The sequence below is a fragment of the Pseudopipra pipra genome, chromosome Z (genome assembly GCF_036250125.1).
Source record: "Pseudopipra pipra isolate bDixPip1 chromosome Z, bDixPip1.hap1, whole genome shotgun sequence".
Lineage (NCBI taxonomy): Eukaryota > Metazoa > Chordata > Aves > Passeriformes > Pipridae > Pseudopipra > Pseudopipra pipra.
The window spans coordinates 1,137,475-1,162,393 of NC_087581.1; the positions used below are offsets into that span (position 1 = coordinate 1,137,475).

General features: G+C 45.5%; 1 protein-coding gene across 4 annotated transcripts in view; it reads left to right on the forward strand.

Moving 5' to 3' along the window:
• Nucleotides 1-24,919, forward strand: part of MYO5B (myosin VB) — a 144,219-nt gene that overhangs the window by 44,406 nt on the left and 74,894 nt on the right. For all 4 annotated transcript variants that reach the window (XM_064642283.1, XM_064642285.1, XM_064642284.1 and 1 more), the window contains exons 5-12: nt 5,215-5,371; nt 7,836-7,979; nt 9,215-9,296; nt 12,718-12,825; nt 14,834-14,943; nt 16,520-16,785; nt 21,563-21,644; nt 23,192-23,332. In XM_064642283.1, the coding sequence (XP_064498353.1) occupies nt 5,215-5,371; nt 7,836-7,979; nt 9,215-9,296; nt 12,718-12,825; nt 14,834-14,943; nt 16,520-16,785; nt 21,563-21,644; nt 23,192-23,332 (1,090 nt within the window). The remainder of the gene's footprint in view (nt 1-5,214; nt 5,372-7,835; nt 7,980-9,214; nt 9,297-12,717; nt 12,826-14,833; nt 14,944-16,519; nt 16,786-21,562; nt 21,645-23,191; nt 23,333-24,919) is intronic.

Consider the following 24,919-nt stretch of genomic DNA (forward strand, 5'->3'; position numbering starts at 1 on the left):
TCCAGGCTTTGAATCAACTTGTAAAGCTGCTGTAAGTGAAGAAATGAAAGTACTGGAGACCTGTGGGGGTGAAGGTCGTCGTGGAGTTGCATCTTTAAGTGCCTCATACCTAGTTTTGAGCTGCAGCTGAGGTGTGTGGTGGGAACAGCATCTTTGGCCATCGTTGAAGCCTAATCCCAAAGGCAGTCCCTGAGTAGCCCCCCGCAGGAGATGTGACAGTATTGCCATGCTGCAGCAGAGACGGTATTCACCCTTAACATTTCACTTTATTCAGGCTTTTTTCCCCTAAAAATTTTCTTCCGTGCTGGTGCTGCTAAAATTGACTGTATTTCAAGCAGCTGTGTTGCACACTGTGCCTGCAAGGTGGCCAAACATTTCAGTATGTTTTATTCCATGCTGGATACAAACAACCCCCCGCCTGGTTTTAACCATTTCTTCTCTCTGAGCATCCTGTTTGCTACCAACTGCTCCGTGAGGTTCATCGATTTTTCCCTGCTGGCACCAGCAGTTGGTTAACTTTTACACTGAAGAAGGGAAAGTCTCTGTAGCCTTTGTTCCTGAAGGCTTTTATTCCTGAAGTTGGAAAAGAAATGTCTGAACATGCATTACATCCAACAACAAAAAAAAAAACAACAGAAGAGACACATTACTGCAAATGCAGGAGATGGAGTGGCCTGCTAAAAAGCATCTTTCTTTTTATTTTATGTTATTAATATAATCTGGAAGTTTTTTGTGCCATGGAGAGCCCACCTGGGCCATTTCACGTTGCAGCACATCAGCCATTAGGGCAAACTAATGAGAAACTCTGGGAAAATGTGACCTGTCAGAGTGGCTGCAACAGGAGCAAATGGTGTTGGCCACGGTTTTATCACTGTGTTCAGGGTCTTTTGGAGAATGATGGTTCTTTTAAAAAGAGACAAGGCAGAGGGAGGAATAACCACTCAGAATGCCACTTAAGGTAATTTTTTGGTGGGATCTGGACCCCGTGGGGACTGTGGGTCTGGGTTGCTCCTTGGCTGGGCTCCCACCTGGATTGGTCTCTGCCTTCTGCATCCAGGCGAAATCCATTAGCTGATAGGGGGAAGTTATGAGAGAGGTCAGATTTGGTATCAAGAAGTCTTGATGTGAATCTTAATGGTAAACAGAAAAAAGTAGGCTACCAAATATTACGTTGTAGCGGTGCTGTGTGCATGCCAAGTAATGAGATTTTGAGATTTTTGAGATTTTGGCTTCACTCCTTGAAGAACGGTGGAGTTTTCATCTTCAGGATTAAGGAGAAGAGTGGTAGGGAAATGCTTTTTGAAATGTGCTGCCAGGGCTGTACCTGTCACGGAGAGAAGGATAAGAAACAATAATTCTCAAGTAACTTTCAGGCAAGTGTGGCTCTAGGCCAGGCCAGCTGTGCATTTGCAGAGTTCCAGGGATTTTGGTTGTCACCTCTTTCTCCTGCTTCTCCCTTACCTCTGATGAAGGATAATCTGTTCATCCACCCTTGCAGCCCATGACAAAGCCTCTGTCTGCCACTTCCTTGTAGCTGATGTGAATTTTTTCCGTTGCATCCTACTGATGGCCAACATGGGAGCTAAGTGAGTGGTTGTCCATGAATCATAGAATCATGGAATCATTAAGGCTGGAAAAAGCCTCTAAGATCGACTACAACCATCAACCCAATACCACCACCGTGTCTACCATTAAACCATGTCCTCAGTTGCCATATCCACGTATTTATTTAATGCTTCCAGGGCTGGGGACTCCACCACTTCCCTGGGCAGCCTGTGCCAGGGCTGGACAGCCCTTTCCCTGAAGAAATTTTCCCTCATACCTATTGTAAAGCTTCCCTGGCACAACTTGAAGTTGTTTCCTCTTGTCCTTTCACTTGTTACCCGGGAGGAGAGACTGACAGGGCACCTCGCTGAAGATCATCAAAGCATGTGGGAGTTGATGACCACGAAAAAGAACAGTATCAGAGATGGAAGAAAGCATTACAAGAATCCATGGAGGAAGAAGAGGACCTTTAAACATAGTGGACTTTCATCGAAGACAATGGACTGTTGTATGAATGCGCGGGTTATAGTGTTTGTTACACTTTTCTATTTTGTACCCTTGTATTTCTATAGAAATCCCCCGAGGTTGTTTGTTCCTTCTACCCCTGTGTTCTGATTGGTTGTGTAGCTGCCACAGTGCAGATGTTCCACACAAGGTTATGCCTCTCCCCTTTATCCCTTACAGAGATGTAACCCCTCCTTGTTTTTCCTGTTAAGGCGAGTTCCCTCCTTCTCTTTCCCTATATGTCATGTTCACACTTCCAGTTCCAGAATGTTCCTTTCCTCCCCTATACAAAGGGGAAGCCATGTTAATAAAGTGCTTACTTGCTTACCTTTTCACTGACCTACAAACCTGTAACAAACCCTGAGTAAGCATCCCTTATTTCCCTGCTGGGCCATAACAAAAAGCAGAGGTGAAACTTGTCATCTACTTTAACCAGAGATAAACCATGCCAAATCACTGCCATCAGCTGTCCCAGGAAACCACTGCTATGGATGTTTTCCAGTGTACTTCTGGGTTTGGTGCTTAGTTTTCCTTTCTCACCATGAAGTTGGCCCTGGTTTTCCTCTGTTGGGTTCATGTGTCTGACGGCTCATGCTACAAAAAGAGTTTTATTGCACACCTGTGGAAGGCCAAAGGTGTGAGACTGCTGCATTGGCAGCCTTGTGCCTGGATCCTTCCAGCTGGCTGTGGGACAGTCGTGGTGGCTTTGCCAAGCCCTGGGGAGGGCACGACACCATGACTTAGCAAGACCAGGCTGTTCCCACCCAGGATGAGTCACCGGGAACACCGGCTCCAGGATGTTGAGTGCCTGGGTGAGGTTTTGCTCAACTCCCAGCCTCTATTTCTGCGTTAACTCCCTGATAGCTGGTGGTTCCTCTTGCCCTCCTGCCGGTCCATGCCCAAGACAACAGTGTAACTGGCCAGAGGATGGACTAAGATACACTTCACGAATCGGTGCTCTGAAAAATATAGAGCTGGAAATCATCTTGTCCTTCTTCTCCTGCTGAAAGTGTCACAAAGTTGTGGTTTGCACTAAAATGTTACGTGGGATTTGGCTGAGGTTTTTTTTCTCAAACCAATTACCTTGAGCCTGGAAGGAATTAAGATGTATGTGCCTGACAGTGAAGGACAGTAATGGTGTGATGTGTTTCGGTTGGAAGTGTAGAAGTGGTATATGGCAATCATTTAGCCTCTCTTCTCATCTCCTGCTGGTATAAACTTGAACTGAGTATCTTAAATTGAAATGTGTTTTTATGGTGTTTCCTGATGTCAAGAGAACTGCAAGGTTGTTGTAGTTGTATATAGGATTTTCTGTGCCTGCTTTCAGCTCTGATTCATGAAAGCCGGGCAGAGTCTGGGAAGATTAATTTGATCTTATTTAAAAACATACCCAATTACGTTCTTACAGATTACCCAATGGCTTGGGCATTTGGGGATCTTACAGCAAATCCTGCCGTGAAAACTCTCTCCTTCCCAAAATCCACGGCCAAGTTGCAGAGGTGCTGTTTTTGCAGTGTCCTGACAATACCCTGGGGAGTGAATCCCACTGCAGCAGAGCTACTTGGTCCTGGAGCCAGCAAATCTTTGCCTAGAGGGATGTAGTTCTGAAAATGAGCTCCTATTACTGTCTTGGCCCTTTCTGTGCCTTTCAGCTCAAGCACAATAAACTGATTAATTGTTGGGATGTATCTAGTGGCTACCATGCTGTGCACCCATGCTGGGAAGGGCTGGGTGTTTAATGATGACTTGTGCAGGGTTTTTTGATGTAAAGGATTGATTTTGAAAGTAGAGGAAAGCATTTGGGTGTCTGTGCTCTGTGCAAGGCTCAAAAGCTACATAAGATGATGCACCCGCCGCTTCCCCATGCAATGTCCTGTGCCTGGGGGTACCTGGTGGTTTGCCCTGGAGGTACCTGGTGATCTGTCTTGGAGGTACCTGGTGGTTTACCCTGGCTCTGAGGACATCAGAAGCCTGGAGGTTCAGAGCTGCTCCCACTACCCAGCACCAGCCCAGGGATGGGACAGTGGCATCTGCTCTCATCATGGCTGGAGAAGGGTATGCATCAGCCCCTCGGTGCCAGGATAACACTTCCACCCCTGCAAAGCATTTTCATATGTGCAGATCAAAAGTTCTGGTGTGTATTTGCTTGAATATTTTTATCCTGGAGCTGGGACACCTGTATCTTTTTGTAAGGAAACTTGTTCTGTGCTTGGAGAGTGTCAGGCTGCTTGATCCTTCTGTTAATGGGCTAGTCCTTCTAAAAAACTTTTCTGTTCTCCAGAGCTTCAGGAGCTGAACAAACTTGACTTAGTGATGTCTGCCATGGATTGTTTTTAGACTACTTATCCTCTTTTTGTTACCCCTTGGTCCTAGAAGTACCCCTGCACTTCAGATCAATGACTTAACATTGACAGGATTTAGAGATGAGTAGCTGCTGTGGGCCTGATGTCAGAGACATGCTTTGTATTATTGTTGTCAATGATTTAGCCAGATGTTGGGAGCTGTGTGAAAATATTGATATTCATGTAATTGCTTAGGGAATCAAATTATTTCTTCTGTGCCCTAATTGTGGGGTGCTATATTTTGCAACTTCAATATTTTTAACACGTTTTGAGCATAGAGGAAGCTTTTTGGGTATCTGTGTTTATAAGGCTACTTGAGCAAGATTCACAATGAATTGCTCATGTTTTATTGGGCAAAAATCTCAAATTCTTGAGTGAAGGTGTTGGAGGGAAAACTTAAATGTATGATATTAGAAGCTGATATTCAGCCAATGCCTGTTAATAGTTTTCCAGACAGATTTCAAGCAGCAGGGGTTTGGGATTGTGGCATGTAAGGAATGGGCTTCCCAGCACTGGGGTACTCGGTTTAGGTGTGAAGAAGGCAGCAGTGCTTCATACAGGGGTTCATCTCCCACTGTCTCTGCGGGCCTCTGGAGGTGTTCTGGAGATGTCCAGTGTCCTTTGTGTTTTTGGTGAGATATGTCACAGTTGTGTGTTATTCACTGCTGCTTCTGTAAACCCAGAGAAAATCCAGCGTCCGTAACGTAGGTGGCAACAAGGTGAGGGACCAACCACATGTGAAGGTGGAAGACTGTTGCGTGGTGCAAACAGTGAACAAGAAAATGGATTGGCTTACAAAGGTTTGACTCCTCTGCCTCAACAGGGATGAGAAGAACCAGTCCATCATTGTGAGCGGGGAGTCGGGCGCTGGGAAGACGGTCTCTGCCAAATACGCCATGCGCTTCTTCACCACCGTCGGGGGCTCTGCCAGCAAGACTAACATCGAGGCCAAAGTCCTCGCATCGAACCCAATTATGGAGGTAAAATCTACGCAACTTCCTTTGCCCTGCTTGCAGTGGTCACTGTGTGACTCCAGAAGTCACAAAACCGGTGAGAACCGTTGGGGGTTGTGAGCCAGATCTGATTTACGGCGTCACAGCATCCTTGAGCTGGATTGAAAACGCAGAAATACAGTGACAGTCTTGATTTAACCCACCCTGATTGCTCCTGTATTTGATGGTCTTAAAGCTGAGCCTGTGTAACCCCAGCACAGCTCCAGGAGCCGGGCTTTGATGGGCCTCCAGAGAGGGGAGCCTGAGCGGTGCTGCTGGCACCATTAGTATTTTGCCATCTTCCTCCTCCTTTTGTCACTGCATGGTACCTCCTAATCTTCTTTAATTGTGTAGACGTGGTATAGAAAAGAAAGGGATTAATCTATTTGAGATACTTTAATACGGTTTTATTTTTTGTTAATTTTCTGTTGCTATCAATCATATGGGGGAATGAAAAGTCCTATTATAGGGAAATCCCTGCTTTGAAGGAAAATAATTCCTTTTATAAATATAAATTAAAGGGAAAAAGCAGCTTTGTTTTCCTTGCACTGTGGCCAGCTGCTGAAAATAGATGTTTGGGTGCCTAAATCCTGTTTTCCAAACAGATTTTGGAGTCAGGGTGCAAAATTTTGGAGGCATTTGTAAAATACTCAAGTCAGTGTGAAGACAAGATTTGGGCTTTTCCAAAGTCAGCTGAGGACTTCAGACTCATGATTTTTTTTTTTTTTTTAAAGGCAGGAACTAGGGAGTACAGCATTGTCCTGCACTTAACCTTAGGCTTGGCTTAACCTTCAGGGAGGCTTCCCACTGAAAGTGGTGCCTGATGGCCAAACTGTCTCACAGACATGGAGGTTGTGGCTGATCCAGGATAAAAACCAAGCCTGAGAGGCAGCACGTGTGATCTAACACTGTGCTGCCTGAAGTGGGGTGTGAGCTGGAATGTTGAAAGAAGTGATGGTGCAGGTGATCAGTAAGAAAAGCCACACAGGTGTACAGCTGGCAGGGGACACGATGCTTTTCTGTAGTTAGTTTTCTTCATGCTGGTTTACTCCTTTCCTCACCCATCTCCTCTGCCTCTGTGAAAAGTAGCTGCAATACCAGGGGACACCTAAAACAATGCAGGGAAAAAAATTCACAGTGCATGCTATTCTTCTATATGACCCCAGAATTTTATTGCTCTAATTTTCTTGCCTGTGTTCTGTTCTGGCTGTAATTTCTAAGTGCTGGGGCCAAGCAATGTGCCTGTCTTTATTGGAAATTGATGAGAACATTGCCTATGCAGGAAAAAAACCATAAAAATAACCTGCTGGGTTTGCAGAAAAATCTGAAGTTAAATGGGCTTGGGGGAAAGAAGGTGCCTTAGCTAGAAGAGGAGTTGTGTGGGTGGATGGATAGGGCAGGTAGCAGGCAGGGCTTGCTCTGGGTGTGATGCTGAGGCCATCAGGCCATGGAGCCCTCAGCCCTGGATGGAAAGGTGGAGCAGCTGAGGGGTCAGGCAGCTTTGCACGTGCAACAGTCTCTTTGTTGGTTGTACTGCACAGAGTACAATCCCTGGGGATTTCCATCACGTGCAACTGGAGGCGTCAAGTCCTGTGATCAAAAGTTTTGGGTGGTGCTGTAGGTAGTGCTGTGATTCTTGGTGAGTGTGCATGCTTGCTGTGTTCCCCAGGAGCTGCATGCAGGTAAGGGTGATCGGCAAGGATTGCCTGGGAAAGGCAGACGGCCTTCTAGAGGGGCCTGAGGGATCTTCCCTGTACGTGTCCCTTCCCTTCCATCACTTTTTCTGTGCTTGCTTGAAGCTCATCATCTCAGGACAGGGGAATGTTGGTAAAAAGTAAGTTGCTGTATCCATGAAGGGGAATGTTGCCTTTCTCTGGCCGTCTTGCATCACCATGAGTCGCTCCTTCATGGATTTCCCTGTTTGCAGTGCTGCACCCCTGATGTTTGTACTTTGGGCTGGATTCTCTCCTCTCCCTTCTGCCCCAGTGTGGAAAACTGGGGAGGCACAGGGAGACTCTGTCATGTCATCAGATCCATGTGCCAGAGCCTGAACGTCTGGAAATGGACTGCATCTTGTTCCCTTCCTCTTGCAAGGCTTCATTGCTTATGACTCCTCCAGGAAAGCTGCCAGTGTTGACTATGGACAAAGGTGGGGGCATCCTGTAAAACAAAACAGGAGTGTTAAGGCTGTTGGGATGTAGGTGATTTAATTACTGTACAGACAGTCATTTCTGTTCATATGCATTTTTCTTCTATAAAAATCCTGGAGACACCACATTTTCAGTGAAGAGCCCTCCCCAAAGTCACATTGTTGCTCTGCCTTCTGCATCTGGGAAGGGGTTTTCCTTAAATCCCCCTGTGACTGTTTATATAACACCTGATTACAAATTTAAATGCTTAAAACATTTCAAAAATTAAATTAAAAATTAATGTTTGATTTACTTTTATGCAGGCCATTGGAAATGCTAGAACAACAAGGAATGACAACAGCAGTCGATTTGGGAAATACATTGAGATTGGTTTTGATAAAAGATACCACATCATTGGTGCCAACATGAGGACATATCTGTTGGAAAAATCTCGGGTTGTATTTCAGGTGAGCAGCTGCAGGGTTTTTTCCTTCTTTTGTTCCTTTTGGGCGCTGTACTCTGGGAATTCAATGCTCTGGGACTTTTCTATGAATTAAAAAGAATCTCTTCAAAAAGTGGAATCACAGAATCATTTAGGTTGGAAAAGACCCCTAAGATCATTGAGTCCAACTGTACCCCAGCACTGCCAAGGCCACCACTAACCCCATGTCCCCAGGTGCCACATCCACATGGCTTTTAAATCCCTCCAGGGATGGGGACTCCAGCACTGCCCTAGGAAGCTGTGCCAGGGCTGGACAACCTCTTTGGTGAAAATATCATTCCTAGTATCCAATCTAAATCTTCCTTGGCACAACCTGAGGTTGTTTCCTTTCGTCCATCGCTTTCCTGGTAGACACAGCTCCCAGACGTGTCTTTCAGACTCAATCTTTTGCAGTTGTTCTTCATGATCCCAACGTGATGACCCTCATTCTGAGATAATTTGTACTTGGGAGGCTCATTAGTTGGCCTTGGGTTGTTCCCTCTGAGCCTGAGGCTGGAGCCTGGAGGAGGGATCACTGCTGCTGGTGTGGCTGCTGGGCAGGGATGGAAAACCTTTCTCTGGGCAACTGCTTTGTTTTTGCTGAGCCTTTTAAAGAGCTAGGGAGCACAAATTGCAGGCAACTGTCTTCAGTTTTGAAGATGGAGGGGAGGCAGGAGAAGGGCTGAGGAGGCTGATGTCTCTGCTGTGACACATCCCTTGGGTTTTTTGTGCAGGGCTCAGGACAAGCTTTCTTGGTTCGTGCTCAGAAGCACCTGCAAAACTTTTGTCCTTAAACACAAAAAAAGAAAAAAAAAAAAAAAAGAAAAGGACCAAATACAAAAATCCTAAAAAAATTTACAACTTTGGGAAGCCATGAGAATAAGCCACTTTTTTTTTTATATTGCTATTGTTTTGCACCACAGTGCTTGCTGGCTAACTGAGCTGGGTTATCCCAGAGAGGGATAAGATGTGGAAGGTAATACAGAGCTATTTGTTTTCTTTGCAAGAGGGCCAGTGTGTGTTGGTCAGGGCAAACCTTGGCACCTCCTTTCTCTCTGGTGGCAAGAAAATGTCCCTGTCCTGGTGGCACTGAGGGGGTGTCAACAGTGGGAAGCAAGGAATGGGATCAGTGTAGCCCTGGGCTCAGTGGGCACCAGGCTAAGGGTGGGAGCACCACTGTAACCTCCTCGTGCCTCTGGTAACTCAGAACTTTCCCCATAGGCAGAGCATGAGCGCAACTACCACATCTTCTATCAGCTCTGTGCCTCCTCAAGCCTTCCAGAATTCAAAGATCTTGGACTCAGTAAGTACTGGAACCTCCCTGTGCGCTGGTGGCTGTTGCCTAGATCTGATGGCAACAGGACAACGTGGTGAGGTCAGAAATTCAGGTCGTTGGTGAGGTCACATGTGCCTGTTCAGTGGGAAGAGGTGAAGGGAGATGAGCTTGAAGGGCTTCTCCCCGTGGTGCACAGGTTTGCTTGTGCCATCACCAGGGATGTGGCACCTGGGATGAGGGTGGTGAGGCCCTGGCACAGGTTCCCCAGAGAAGCTGTGGCTGCCCCTGGATCCCTGGATGTGTCCAAGGCCAGGGTGGACAAGGCTTGGAGCAACCTGGGATAGTGGAAAGTGTCCTGACTGTGGCAGCGGTTGGAACAGGATGATCTTTAAGGTCCCTTCCAACCCAAACCATTCCAGGATTTTATAAAAATTTACAGCAGAGCTGCAGTGAAACTATGTGCCCTGGTAGATGCCAGCTGATGCAGGGAGATCACGTGTTAATATTGTACCAAGCTTGCATAAAGATGTGAGTAGGGGTTGATCTGGCCAAAGCCGTGGCAGGAGCGGTTGTGTGCTTTGAATTCATTGTTATTTTTTTCAATGGTTAACTCCTGAAATGGGTTAGAGTTCTTTTCCCAGAATTTGCGGCAAAACCTCTGTAGAACACCTGATTCAGAGGGTTTGCACTTGCAGCAGGGGGTGCAGAAATGTACTTTAGTTTATTCTTTTATCTTGGATATTTGCTATTGCTTAGAAAAAGTAGCAAGGCTTAAAATAGGCTTTTTCAGTATTTAAAACAGTGAGCAAGGCAGGCTGTGATCCCAACACAAAGGCTTGCAGAGGTTTTCATCCTGGCTACAGAGGAATGGCAGATCCAAGAGAGAGTTTTCAGTTTCTGGGTAATTCTGGGCTTGTCTTTCTGACTTTTTGTGTCACTGTAGGCATATTGCCCACACAGAGCACATCACTTTGAGCACTTTCAAGAGTTGCTGCCATGTGGTTATGTGCTTCATTTTTGCAAAGATACCCTGAGTAATAGCTGTGTCTGCTGGCATCTTAAAATTCAGACACAAATGCTTTCAGCTCAGACTGGGATATGAGCTGATGTGTGAGAGCTCCAGCTGTGCAACCACCCCCCTCATCCTGGGAACATGTGGATCAGAGGAAACACCAGTCTTACTCATCACAGCTCTCTAAAAGCATCATCTGTATTGGTGGTGACTGGTAACAGTGTAGGCTGAGAGGTCTCTGCTCTGCTGGTGGATCATCCAAGATGCAAAAATAGGCTTTTTGTGCTGTTGTGACTGTGGCTCTCAACTTCTCAATTCAATAGCAACAGCTGGTGGTGTAGGAGGCAGTGGGTGCCAGGGCAGCTAGCCTCCAAGGGAGCCTTCTTGGGTCATTTTTAATCAAAATTTGGTGTTGTCAATGCACATCAGTCTCCAGCTGCACTTTTCAGTGGTGCTTGTGCACAGGTATCCACCAGGTGAAACGCAAAACTGGAAAAGGAGGTAATTCTTTCCAAAGTTGAAGGTGTGTGTCCTTGGTGTTTCCTCCACTATCACCTTGCAATAGCTTAAAAATGACTCTTCAAAGTGTTTTGGTAGCTGGCAGATGTGGGGCTGCTCACACAGTCTGTGGGGACAGACATGTGGGTGCCGTGAGCTGCTCTTGTTGGCCCGATGGAGGCTCTGCCTTGACCTGTGGAATAGCTAGTGCTGGGCAGTGTTCTGTGAGTGCAGATGTGCACAGTTCACTTATTTTTCTTTCTCTTGAGTGATTTTTTTTTTCATTTCATTTTTTCCATTTTCCTCAGGTTCACTAGCCTGTATTTGAAGATGACTAGTCGAAACTCAAATTTGTTTCCTTGTGTGAGGTGTACTTACCTTACGTGTCAGCCTTTTCTCCCCAGGACTTATACAAAACAAGGGGTATCTTGCTGTGAAAATCCACCATTTATTAGACATGGAGGAGGATGTATATTTTTCCATATAAAAAATAAGAGCTTTTGCTTCTCCTTTGGCCCTTGCACGTACAAAGAGTTGTCGTTACTCTCTTGTATGTTGCAAAATGCTCAAAAACAGAAAGAGTCTCTAAACACAGGTGAGCCCAGCAGAGCAAACCAGTGTTGCTCAGTCAGAGTGATCCTAAAGGCTTAATCTGAAACTAGAAGGTAAATATTTGATTTAAAATGTCAGTGTGCAGTGCAAGTGTCTTTTGAGGTGTGGTGTCTAATTTTATGATGCCTCGGCAGTGGTGCAAAGCAGGAATGTGTTTTAGTTGTTTGCAGTGAATCAAAGGGTTTATGTGGTTGTTAAAATAATTATACATATATTGAAATGTAAAGATTGGAGTCAGTTATACCAGAGATGACTTGAGGCAGAAACAGATCTCAGTGTGGATGTTTAAAATTGGAAGCTGGTGTTGTGGTCCCATCAACCACCACCAGCCCTGGGTGCATCTTGCAAGGTGCAAGATGTGCAGAAACAGCAAGTTGTTAACGTGATGTGCTCCATCAGGGGCTGGGTGAGCTCCTGTTGTGCTGGGGGACCAGGATGGACATAGTCTGCCTGACCCCAATCAAGGTTTTCTGCCTCTTACTCCTGATGCTCCATCAATGAGCAGAATTACCAAAACCTCTGTGTCCCTGGGCTTTCTGTGTCAAAAAGACTTAAATGTTTTCTTTACAGCTTGAAAGTACTGCTAATGCAAAAGCCTACGGGAGGGCAGGGAAGGGATGGGGAGCTTCTGGTGGCAATTTGAGTCAAAAATTGCAGATTGCAGTGGTTTTAAAGGTTACCAGTAGGCTGATGTGGAACACACAGTAGGCTTTTTCTCTTTACATTCATGATGCTTGGGAAATACGTTTTAAGGTGGAGTGATTGCATGTGCAGCTTTTTAAAGTGGATATAAGCCCTGCGATCTCTTTTTGTTGTATTTGCATTTGAAATGCCTCTCTGTCTCCACTCAATTTACTGGTGTTGTCCTGAAATAGCTTTGGTAAAGCACAGATGTTTACATGGTGTAATGCTGGCACTGCAAGCCATTCTCCACTCCCTCTGCTCCCAAGGTTTAAGGCTTTATGTGGGAAAGGTGTTAAAAGTATCTCAATCAGTCATGGGTGTGTTAAACAGGATGAAAAATTATTGAAAGCAGTAACCTCAGTATCTGAAATAATCTTCACCGCTGTGATGGAGCAGTTGTTAGAATACCAAATATACCATAGCACTGGCCTGACTGAGCTTGTTTTGAATGGGGAAGAGGTTTCATCATTGCAAGAAGTAGTTACAGTCACCTATCAAGGTTCTACTTCATCCATTTCTGAGTAACTGGGGTTTGAAGGGGACAGGTGCCCTTTGGGGAGCATCCCAGTCCATGTTCCAGGGGGTGGCTGCGGGGGATGAGTACTGTTTGGTGATGTATTGCTCCTCTTCCTTCTTTCCTAGCCTGTGCAGAAGACTTTTTCTACATTTCTCAGGGAGGTGACACGTCCATCAGTGGTGTGGATGATGCTGATGACTTTGAGAAAACGAGGCATGCCTTCACCCTGCTTGGTAAGGGTTTGCTCTGCTTGGAGCCTGCCCAGCAGAAGTCTCTTGCAATTGTTTTCAGTGTTTTGCCTGAATTTTAATGTTCCTGTTGACCCAGTTGGCTTTACTTTGTTCTTCAGTATGAGCTGCAGAAGTGTTTCTTACAGCAGCCTGCAAAGCAGCAGTGAAATGGAGAAGGACACGGAATTTAAGAGCAACTTAAATAAACCATTCTGAAGGCAAAGCTGTGCTGCAGCTATTTTTTACACTTGTTTACAAGCAGGAAAAGAGCAATTACTCTGCAGTTCAATCTGTGCTGGGGCTGAGGGTGATGTCACTTCTCGGACCATCACAGTATTGTACCAAGTAGCTGATTTCCTGGAAATAATGAGCTGAGTACATCCCTGCTGTGCAGAGTCCATGTCTGCGTGGCAGCTGCAAAATCCGTGGCATGCTGCAGTGGAGCAGTGCTGCAGCCTGCCTGCAGCACTGGCTGTTGGAAAGGAAAAACAATTTTTGCTGGGAAAAACTTCCCTGGTTTATTAATATTTATCTGAAACCATGTTTTTAAATCCTGTTCAGTCTCGGTGCCTCTCAGATGCATTTCATATGTTGTGAGAGGAGTTCATGATGTTCACAGTTGGCTGTGAAATTCCCTGACCAGCTGTGCCAACAATGAGCATGGGCACTCATTTCAAGTGTTGGAACTGCAAGCGTTTCCCAAAAATTTGCCCTATTTGTGTTCAGATAGGCTCAATCTCTTTTTTTTGGGGGGGATAGTGGGGTCTTGTCATCACCTTCTTCTTGTACAGCTTGTGTGACTTCTAACTGTTAACTACTCAAAAAATAAGGCTTCTGTTTGCTCCAGATTTGCCCACAGGACTGTAATACTCAGGAAACTCTCTTTCCATCCCCTTGGCATGTCTCTTTGTTCCCCTTCTCCACCTCCCCAAGCAGCCCCCCTGTCTCCTTGCTGATCCCTGGGAAGAACTGTGAGAGCATCTTCCTCTGCTGCCAGTTTGATGATGTTTTCCTTCTCTTCACATGCTTCCTCTGGCTCTGCCTTTCCTCATTTTTCCTTCAGTGTTTCTCAGCTCTGTTTCTGTTCAGGGCCTGGTGATACTGCTACTACACTTTTCAGCCTTTCCTTTCTGTGTGTAACTAGAAGAAGTCAGATTTATCTGCAAATCCCCACCCTAGCCAGGCTTAACTCCAATTAAGAGTTCCAAGTCACAGCAGAGCATTGCTCCTTTTAGTAACCTTGAAACCTTTCTCACTGTGCTGATAACAGAAAAGTCCCAAGAGAGAGAAAGGGAAGCTCTGGGTAATTCAGAAACCAGCAGGTGATGTCTTGGACCTTGGGTGGATAATTAGGACACCAGCCCTGAACACAAAAGGGACGCAGAAACCCAGCTGGAATGGAAAAAGAATGCAGGATACAGCGAGAAGGCCGTGTGCAGGCTGCTGCTGAGCAAAGCTCCTGCTGGGAATGCCTGTAAATCCTGCCAGAAAAAAATATATAAAGCAATAACATCTTACACCCCCAATAAAGACTCACCAACACGTAGCTCTTTTTGAGGCACTGGGGACAGTGAGACAGAGTTCTGCATCACCTCCCTGGTGCCTTGCTGTATCCAGCTGTAGCACCAGTGTGGAAGCGTTTGTGCATCATGTGCAGGCCTTTAATTTTCTCTTCTGTTTGTGGGACACTGGCAATATGTTGTAATTTCTGTGCTTCAGTTGTCAGCCGACTACGATCACACAAAACAACCCCTTGTTCTGTAAAAGCCACAAGAGCTCTTATACAGCTCTGACCCTGTTTGATCATAATGGAGCAGCATCCTTGGTTTTGTGTGTGTTAAACCCGTCTGTGTTAAAATTGACTGTTTACGGTGTGTTGATTGGAAGAAGTCTCATAATTCTGAAAACCAGCAGCCTGGGAAGGAAATCAAACACCTTGAGCATCTTCAAACAAACTGAAAATTGCTGTTTGTTTTCTGGTGTGACAATCAGCTATCAATTGTTCACGCAGGAGTGAAGGAGTCTCATCAGATGACCATTTTTAGGATAATTGCGGCCATTCTGCACCTTGGGAACTTGGAAATCCAAGTGGAACGAGGAAGTGAAGCCTGTAGTCTGTCGGTAGGTCACCAGCTGGAGTGGGGCATGTGGGGAGTTTGCTATGCTCATAAATCAGGACACGCTGGATGTGTTGAGCTTCACAGCAGTATGCTTTAGTAGAAAGCCCTTTTCCTCCTGATTTTCTTTGTCTTTTTTTTTTGGAAACACATTATAATTTCCTAGTCGCTTTGTTTTTTCCTTGGAGACAGTGAATTGCTCCTCCTCTCTGGCCAGCCTGTAGGCAAGATAAATCAAAGATTATCGTCTTACATCCCAACACATCTTTAACTCTTCCTGCTTCCTTAGGACACCTAGTGCACAGTGTTGGGGAACGGTGACTCCACCAGCAGAAGGTGTGATGCTCTAAAACCACTTTCCTGCAGGCAAAGCCATGGAGCTGCTGCTTGTGATGCAGCCAATCCAGCATCCAAAGGAGCACTGCACAGTAAATTAGCAAGAATAAATAATACAAAACATGCCCTAGCGGCAATTTTTCTGTTTCTGTTTGTTCAGAGGTAGGGGGGAAAAAAAGCAATTATTTGGAAAATACTGTCCTGTAAATTATCATTGCATCTCGGGCTGGGTAGTTTCTTCCTAGTAAAAGTATTAAAATGGGTTCTGCACACAGTTTTAGCGTTACCCTTGAGATACCTTGGTGTTCGATGCATTAGCTGCTGGGGTAATTTACTTGATATTTGGCAACATGGATATGTTGAAAGAGGTCTGCTTTGACAATGTTGAGTTCTGCTAATGAAGTTCATATTGTTTAATTACCTACAGATGTAACTGCAAGGTATTAAATCAGTTCTGTTATGCCTTTGAATCTGTAGTCAAAAGGGTATGATAGCAATAAAGCATTCTAGAATTCTCGTAAAGTGCACTTTTATTCTCCATCCCCAAACCCATTCAGCATTTGTACGTGCACATATCTATCTGGAAACAATTTACTGCCTTTGCATATATATTATTACATGGAAAAAAAAGGAAACTGTTTTCTCCTTGTCCAAAAGGCAGTGCCCACTGTCTTAGCACAACAGGGACTCAGAACTGCCTTGCCTTAGTTTGATGGGGGGGGGGAAATACATTGCACTGGGGAAAATGAAGTTCATATATAATTTTATTAATTGTTCAAAGCCCAGGCCCTTCTTGTAACGCACAATTTATAACTTTGTTATTCAAAATGGAGTTAGTTTGTAAAAAGTGTCATGGCAAAGCCTGAACTTTAGCTTACGAGCTTAATTCAGGTTGCTCTGAAGGAGCGTGTGGTTGCAGCTCAAGGAGTAGTAAAGTGGAGGTTGCTCTGTCCTCTGGAAATCTGCTCTTAGTGAAAACTGAGACCTCAAGGATAACCAGAGCAGAGCCGAGCTGTGGTGCCACTGATTGGAGCTCTGTGTGAGCTGTTCCACTCATGTCCATGAAGACTGGCACAACTGGATGAGTGTCATTGCTTCTCCATTCCTACCAACCACAGAGGGACACAGTCTCTCCCTTGGTAGTTATGGAACGCCGCTAATTCCTTGCAAAGGTCTTGGGGGTTAAAGCTCCAGTTTGGGGTGTCACCAGCCTGCTGACTTTGCTTCTCATCCCCCTCTCCCAGAGCGAGGACGAGCACTTGAAGAACTTCTGTGGCTTGCTGGGCGTGGAGCTCAGCCAGATGCAGCACTGGCTTTGCAACCGCAAGCTCGTCACCACGGCTGAGACCTACGTCAAGAACATGTCCCTGCACCAGGTGGTGAACGCCAGGAACGCCCTGGCCAAGCACATCTACGCCCAGCTCTTCAACTGGATCGTGCAGCACATCAACAAGGCCCTGCACACCACTGTCAAGCAGCACTCCTTCATCGGTGTGCTCGATATCTATGGGTAGGCACGGTTTCTGCTTTTTAGGGCAGTTTAATTTGCCCTTGTTTTGCCCTTTGTAATTTGTCTCGCCCTTTGTAATTTGCCTTGCACATCATAATTTGCCTTGGCCTTCTTGCAAGGCACTCTTGGCCCTGGCTTATGCAGGTGATGGGAATGATGGGAAAGAAGCACAAAAAAGCACCATCATGTGTGGTTTGCAGTTTGGATCCTCCTTTAGATTGTCCAGTCCGACCCCAAAACCGTTCTGTTTGAGTGCTGGCTTTTGGGATTTACATCCAGTGCTGTTCTCATTTGGGATTTCTGTCTCATGTGCATCGAGCTCATGGTAAAGGTGCCAGTGTGGAGACCAAAGACTGCACTTGGCTCTGCCTGAGATTGCTCTGAGATTTGAGGAAAGTACTTTGCTTCTTCAGCTGTGAAACCACTGTTGCAGGCCCTTGTGCCAGTGAGAGCTTTTGGAGGAGTTTGTGAACCTGTAGCATAAGGGCCATAAGATGCAAAAAACTCTTACAAGGCTTGCAGCCTCAGGGGCAATGAGCTTCTTCAAATTTGGGCTGGGTAACAGGCACTGCCTGGTCTGTCCTCCCAGCACTTGAGTGCTGGTAGATGAGGGATGTGAGAGTTGTTTGCGAAGAGTTCATTTTAGCTGAAGTGCTGCAAGGTAGGAGAAGGTGGAGGAGAAAAAAAGGGATTCTGTCATTTATGGGGTGGAAAAGGAAAGAGATCTTGTGGGTTTGGATTTTACCCTTCACTCTTTCAACACTGTCCTTTTTCTGTCTCTCTGGGGAGCAAGGATAAGGGGAGAAGTCCGAGGTTTCCCAGAGAGGTGGTGTCCAAGGCCAGGTTGGAGGGGGCTTGGAGCAACCTGGTATAGGGGAAGGTGTCCCTGCCTATGGCAGGGGGGCTGGACTAGATGACCTTCAAAGAACCCTTTCAACCCAAATCATTTGATGGTTCTGTGGTTCTAAATGGGACAGCAGTGGCCTGCTGTGTTGCCTTAATATCTTAAAATGCTGAGCTGCTCCTGTTTTGGAGGGGGAGGTGGAATGCATAAGCTGTAGCTGCTCCAGGAACCAGTCCCTAAGCCAGTGCAGTCGCTGTGCTTGCTCAGTCCCAAATCTCCTCTCATACCAGGCTCCTCGCAAGGTCTGTCAGATCTAAATGAACCTGGAGTTCAGAATGAAACCCTGCCAAAGCAGTGCTGGGTCAGAACAAAAAGACAGAAAGCTTTTATGGCTGTAATGCCCATACAATTGCCTGAGTTGGATCTTGTGTATAAACCCTCCCATGAGGTTTCTGCAGCTACTGGTGTTTGGGATGTTGATTTTCACATCTGCTGGACAAACACAGCAGCAGAAAGGAAGATAGAAAGTGCTGGAGCATCAGTTCAGCCTGCTCTGCTCATCTCCATCAGCAACTGCTGCCATATGGCAAGACTTACAGGAACACTTCTATCAAGAATGATAAGAATACTGTTCTGTTTGTTTGGGAATTTCAGTGGGATAGCTTGAGATGGTGAGGTGGCTCTTACAGGTTTGCAAGTTTCTGGGCTCTCCTCAGTAGGTAGCACAGGACCTGGAAGATCTTAAATAACTAAATGGGAATGGCACAGTCTTATTCAAAGATTGTATGAGGTAGAGAAGCTGTTTCCCATAAGTGTCTCCACAGATGAAAATTTCTGCAGGCTGGGATGTGATAAATAAAGCTCTGACACGGAGCCGGGTGGGCGGTAGTGGGTCAATACAGAAAATTGGATGCCTGAGTTAGGAAATCAGGCTTTCAGAAATCTGAATGAAAAGAGACTTGAGGATAATGCTCATGAAAGATTAAGCTGGGCTTGAAAACCTGTTAGTGTGGAAGAAAAGCCTCCTTTAGCTGCAGGTCTGTGCATCACATCCAGCGCGTGGGCAAACTGATGCTTTTACAGCACTGCTGTCACCATGGGGTGCAGCAGGGTTTTTTCCCACAAGGATCTGCAGGTCCTGTTGAAAGAGGCAGATTTGCAGGGGAAGGATGTCTGTGTTCTGCCTGTAGTGCTTGTGAGAATCTGGTGTCCTAAAAATCCCTTTTGGAAATGGGTGTTGCTGTCTAAATGCTGAGTGATTAACAATGCAGGGAATCTGGGTGATGATAACCTGACTCTGCAGTCCTTAAAAGCGGTTTGGTTCCCCAGACTTGGGTTTTTAGGGAGTTTTAATGCGTTTTGCCAAATATTAGAAGTTTTCTTCCAAATGTCTGTTGTTTTTTCTTTTCCTCTGGGAGAGGGATTGAGCTCTGAGAGAAAATGCAGAGGCCGTAGGATTTGTCTCCTAATTTTCTAATGCTCGACTTTGCACCCCTAATTCTCTATTAACATTGAGGTGACAGGGTGCAGCATTGAAAGCCTTCCTGTGTTTATTGAAAGCCATAGCAGCAGTACTGCAGTCTGTCTGAGGAGTGGGTTCACGTGGCTTTCCTGGACTTGGCTGGGATGGCTTGTTTTTGCCATGTGAAGGGAAGTGTGAACACCCAGGTGGCCAGCTGTATGCTGGACTTATTTATGAACTTTAAATATTTTAGTATACACCCTGGTGCTACAGCGGATTTAGGAGATACAAGGCACTCAGCAGAATAGGGAGCAGTAGAAAAACCAAAATATAGTGTTTGCCCCCTGAAGTCTACTGCCTCCAAGCTGAACGTGCCTCCTGGGGAGTCACAGGGATGGGCTGGAGCGGTGAATATGCTTATTTTTTGCATCCAGATCTAGTGCACTAAAATGAATAGAAACCAAACAGGCTCTGGTTTGCTTTTCGTATTAGGATGTTGCCTTGGTGCAGTCACTCTGAGCAGGTGGAACCTCCTGGCCAGCACACATGTAGAGCTGGTGACTGATCTGCTCTGTCAATCAGAAAATTGAGCTGGTAGAGTCCCTTAATAAGCAATTTAGTGAGATCTCCCTTGGAGCTGATGTTGTACAGCTGCTCTGCCCCTGGCTGGCACTCACTGAGAAGGTTCATAAACCTCATCTGGTGTCTCTGAAGTGGATATAAAGTTTCTACTCCGATTTCTTTTCCTCTTGCAGTCCCGCTCTTGTGTTTTTCTACCCAGCTCATCATCCCTCTTCATCTGTGTTTTAATTAAATATTTTCTTGCCCTGTTGCTGTGATCATGAACCTGCAGGAGTTGTGTTTCCAAGGAATCTTGGGCAAGTCGCATCCCTTTAGCTGCAAGAGCTGAAGGTACCAACCTGCTCGGCACGATGGCTGTGCAACCAAGATCAAACACAGTGGGAGTTCTTCAAGGACGTGCTCATCACTGAGGCTCAGGCCACGTGTTTAATATAAATATTTGTTGTCCCAGAGACCAGATTTCATTGTGTTAAAGACTGTAAGGGAAAGGATTGAGCCTTCTCTGCTTAGCACAGGCTGCACCAACTGCGAGGGCAATGCCAGCCCTGGACAGGCAGAGGGGAAGCAGTCCCAGGTTTCCTCAAGGGCTGTGGGACTGATAAAAGCACAAAAGCAGCTCGTTTCTCCCATTATCGTTTCTCTTTTGCCTTTTTGTGTTGTATTTCCCCAAGGTCTCAAGCATTTTATGTGGTGAGGTCACCTGGTAGTACCTGGGGAATAACTGCATGACCTGGGTGACGTGCAGATAGTCCTCAGAAAGCAGCAGAAATACTGATTATTTTGGGGAGGGGTGATGGGAAAAAAAAGGGCTTCGTTTATTTAGTGTTTTAAGATTGTTCTGCTGGCTCCTACAGTGCCTATTACCTGAACAATTATTTAGCCACATATTTATCCTTACAGCAGCTTACTCATTAAACACAGGGAGCCTTCCCACTTCTCCCCTTATTTTAATCCTTACAGTCACGTGTCAAAGATTTCCTTCCCTCCTCCCCCTTCCAACTGTGCCTTAAAAATAGAAATAAATAAAATATAATTCCCTGTGTAGCTGAAAAGGTCTTCTTTGTTTTTTTTAAGAGCAGGCCTGGCTCCCTGTGCCTGTCCCTGGATGTCACGTTCTTCAGCCCCAGGGGCTCTGCTGGCTCTCTGCTGCTTACCTGTAGTTCACGTTACTAAAACTGCATATTTTTTTCCCTTCTAATTGTGACTGGGAAGCCAGTTTTGAGCTTGGTTTGGAGTCAATATGTGGAAAGGTGGGATAATGATTTGGTGAGTGGAGTTTTGGAAGCTGGTGAAGAGAGGGACCGGTGAGTCCAGCTCCAAACTTCCTCTAAGGAACATAGAATTGGAGCTGAAATCATCATTTTTCCCCTCTGCCTTCCAGAAGTTGCTTGCTCACGTGTGCCCAGGTTTTGTGCTAACAGGGATGCAGTACAGAAGCTATAATTACAAATTCAATTCCTTCTTTTTCTGCTCTCTTGAATTCCATTAGAAATAGCTCCTTGGGTCTTTTAGGACAGCGGCTCCTGTTTCTTCATTGCCTTTGCAGTGAATATATTTGGACTTAATATTTCATAATATTTTTCCCCAAGAGAGGCTGTTACATTTCTTGTCTCAGACAGCGCTTCTGCCTGACGGGCAGGAAGCTGCAGTTGTGCCAAGTATCTCATTCGTGCATAGCAGGAGAGACCTCTTGAATCCCTTGAGTTGTGCCAAGGAGAGAGAGATGTTTTGAGGAATAAAGTGTAGATCTGGGATAGAAGGAATGCAAGGAGACAGCTGAATACCTGCCGTTCCCCATCACACAGATGACACCGTTGCGGGGGAGGGGGGAAAAAAGTAGGTTTTGAGACAAAGCAACATTTAATGCTGATTTATTCATTGCTTTGCAGGTTTGAAACTTTTGAAGTGAATAGCTTTGAACAGTTCTGTATCAACTACGCCAACGAAAAGCTCCAGCAGCAGTTCAACTTGGTAAGGTCAGCTTGGAAATGTTCCACAGAACTTAGCAGAAAATGTAACAAGGCAAGATTGTTGTATGTCTGGCTTCTGTTCAATGGCATTCACCTGCAGTGTGGACAGATCGTGTGGTCAGTAGGAATGCAGTCCCTGGGATACCTCTCTCCCAAGCATTGCACTGAAATGGCACTTAATATTCCCATCAGGTTGAAAAATGTTGCTCTGTTGATGTATAAGCTTGATACTGGAAATAGGTTTTATGTTTTATGCAAAGGTTCACTAGGGTTTTGAGTAAGCATATAATTTGCCTTTTTCTTGGTGTAGTTTCAGTCCTAAAGCAAAATCTGGATCGTCTTGTGCCAGGTCCTGATTTCCAGTGTAAGTTAAAGTATGGGTGTGGAAACCTGCCCATTAAGTGTTGCTTAAATCTGTGAAATGAAAACTCTGTATTAAATAGCAGGATTGGACACACTCCCCGCTTTTCACTTGGACATGCCTCACAAAACCCGGAGATTTTCCTACTTTATTAGAAACAAGTGGTTGCCTGCACTGGAAATGAAACCAGTAAGGGGGTTGTCTTCTGCTTTGATTGTAAGCAGGGGAGAAATTACTATCAGTTTCAGGATGCAAGGGAAAACTTGTTAAATTTGAGCAGCTAAGTACTGCAGATTAGTTTGGCCCTTTGAAACCATATCATATGCATGGCCATGAACATTTGCAGTCTATCTAAGGCATCAGATAGATCACTGCTGCTAAAAATGAAAAGTAAATTATGGATTGTATTTGCACTATTCATATCTTACTTGATATGTCTAACTATCACTTCTGAAGCTTATAAATCCAAACTCCGAGATGACATGTTTGAAGAGATTTTAAAGAGCTATCTTTGAGGGAAAAAAGTGCATTTGAAAAATCATTTTTAATATGCTTTGGAGTATCTCAGAAATGGCCAGAGACAATTTATCTGCTTGGGCAGAGTTCTGAGATACGTAAGCCACACAGAGGCTTTTTTTTTTTTTTTTTTTTATTATCCGTTTTTTTGAATAAGAGGCTGCAATAGAGGTGTCCCTGATTTAGTCAGATGCTGCTGCTGATATCCATTCTAGGATGATGGGTGCTCTTTGTGAAGCAGATGGGGGGATGCACTCTTAGCCCTGGCTGAGCTCCTGCTGCAGGTTGTTGCTTTAATCAGCAGAGCAATAAAGCAGAGGGGGATTTTTGTCAGCCCAAGAGATATATGTGTCATTGCCACTTCAATATATGGCTTCCACCTCAATGTAGTGACAGCTTCAGTCATTTTCTAGTGAAAGTCATTTAAAGCCTTATTTTCCCCTGCCCCGTGGCAGGGAGTGGTTTCCGAGTGTAATGCTTTTATTTTCCTTGCCAGAAGCTAAATTGTGTAGATGGCAGAGCCTGCATAGGCTGAATGTGAGGGCACCTAAAGCCTCTACGGCTTCTGGATGTTCTCGTGGAATACTGCACTCCAGAGGGGACAGGGGGGTGGATGTGGAAGGGGCTGGCTGGGGTCACGGCCAGTAACTCCGCTGTTCTTCCACTCTCAGCACGTGTTTAAACTGGAGCAAGAAGAGTACATGAAGGAGGGAATCCCTTGGACTCTCATAGATTTCTACGATAACCAGCCCTGCATAGACCTTATAGAGGCCAAACTTGGGATCCTGGACCTGCTGGATGAAGAGTGCAAGGTAAAAGGTGTTTTTCTAAAAGGTTAAATAATAGGCTTTAACCTGAGGCATCTTGCAAGAGGGTAAAAACCTCCTTCATGTGTGTTGCTGGGGTGCCTGTGGCAAGGGTAGGCTGTTGGCATTTGCTTTGCTTTAGAACACTCCAGAGCCTCCTTGGCAGGTGTTTGCTACCAGCCTGGTGCCTGATCTCACCATGTGCTGCCAGTGCTGATGTTTCTGGCCTGGCTGTAGTTAGGAATAGCCATTGCTCCAGACTTGATTGCTTTGGTGTTATCCAGGAGCTGGAGTTCCTCCTTGCCTCAAGCCTTATTTTGTCTCAAGGGAAATCTGAGTCCTCTTGCAGTAGCTATTTGGGGGTGAAGCTGATTGCATTCAGTGCGCAGACTTCAGAGACTTGCAGTGTTGGAGAGGAGTTTGCTCTCTTTTGCACTCTCTCTATCTCTGTCTCTCATACTGGCCAAAACTAAATCTTGTTTAAAAGTTAAGAAAGGCCAGAATGGCAGACCTTCATGAGAATCCATAAGAAAGGTTGGACTTCTTATTCACTCCTTGTTCAGTCATGAATTACCAAATATACCTAGGAACAAGAAGGGTCAGATGGGAGATTTTCTTGAGAAGCTGGGATGCCTGTTTTGAAGGTCTTTTTTTTTTTTGGAAGGGGATGGGAACAGCCTTCCTGCTGGATGTACCTGCCCTGAGGAGCCTCAGACTGGTTTTGCTATGGTGTGATCCAGCAAGTTGTCCTTTGGGAGGAGTTTCCATTGAGACTTGGATATATTCTGTGACTGGAAACGTTGTACTGGTTGTGGAAGATCTTTGAGCATTTTTGAACAAAGGCAGGGAGGGATGAGACAAAGGGTGGTGAGAGAGCTGAAGTAGGGAAGGGGCCCTGGCCAGGATAGCCAAGGTGATAAGGACACAAGGAATTCCTGTTGGCTCTGTGGGATCCATGAGTAGAGGACAGATCTGGTGGCCCGAGAACAGGAATATCATGTTGCATCAGAAAGAAAGGTTTTGGATCCATTATTTAGACTAATGCCCCTGCTGGGATGGATTTAAGGAGGTGTGTGACCTGTCCTTGTCTGGGAAGAGGGTGACCTGTCAAGCGTTTGCCTTCCCAGGCACGATGGGGCTGTCCCAGCCTGCACATCCCCAGCTCAGCTGGGGTACAGACACTCCATCTGTCTCCTTGTGATGAGCCAGAGTTGGGACTTTGACTTTTCAAATCTTCTCTCAGGAATACTCCTTAAAAATGAGAACAAATTAAACTTAATTTGATGTCCTTAAAAATAGCACCTCAGCCAGAGCTGGCTCGGAAGGAGGTCAGAGTGTTTGCTTGATATTCAGTACCATTTCTTCTGGTGTCTGTGCTATTAGGCCTGCTAAATTTTTCAGTCTCAAACTGTCTCCTGGATAACTTTGAGGATCTTAAATGAAATTACCCTTGTGTCTTGTTGGGAGTAACACCCTAGGCTCCTCTCTGGGGCACGTGGCACTGGTTGCTGCTGGTGACATTGCATTAGACAGAGCAACTCCCATGCACCACTACTAATGTGGGCAACTTTGCTGCAGATCTGCCTGGTACTA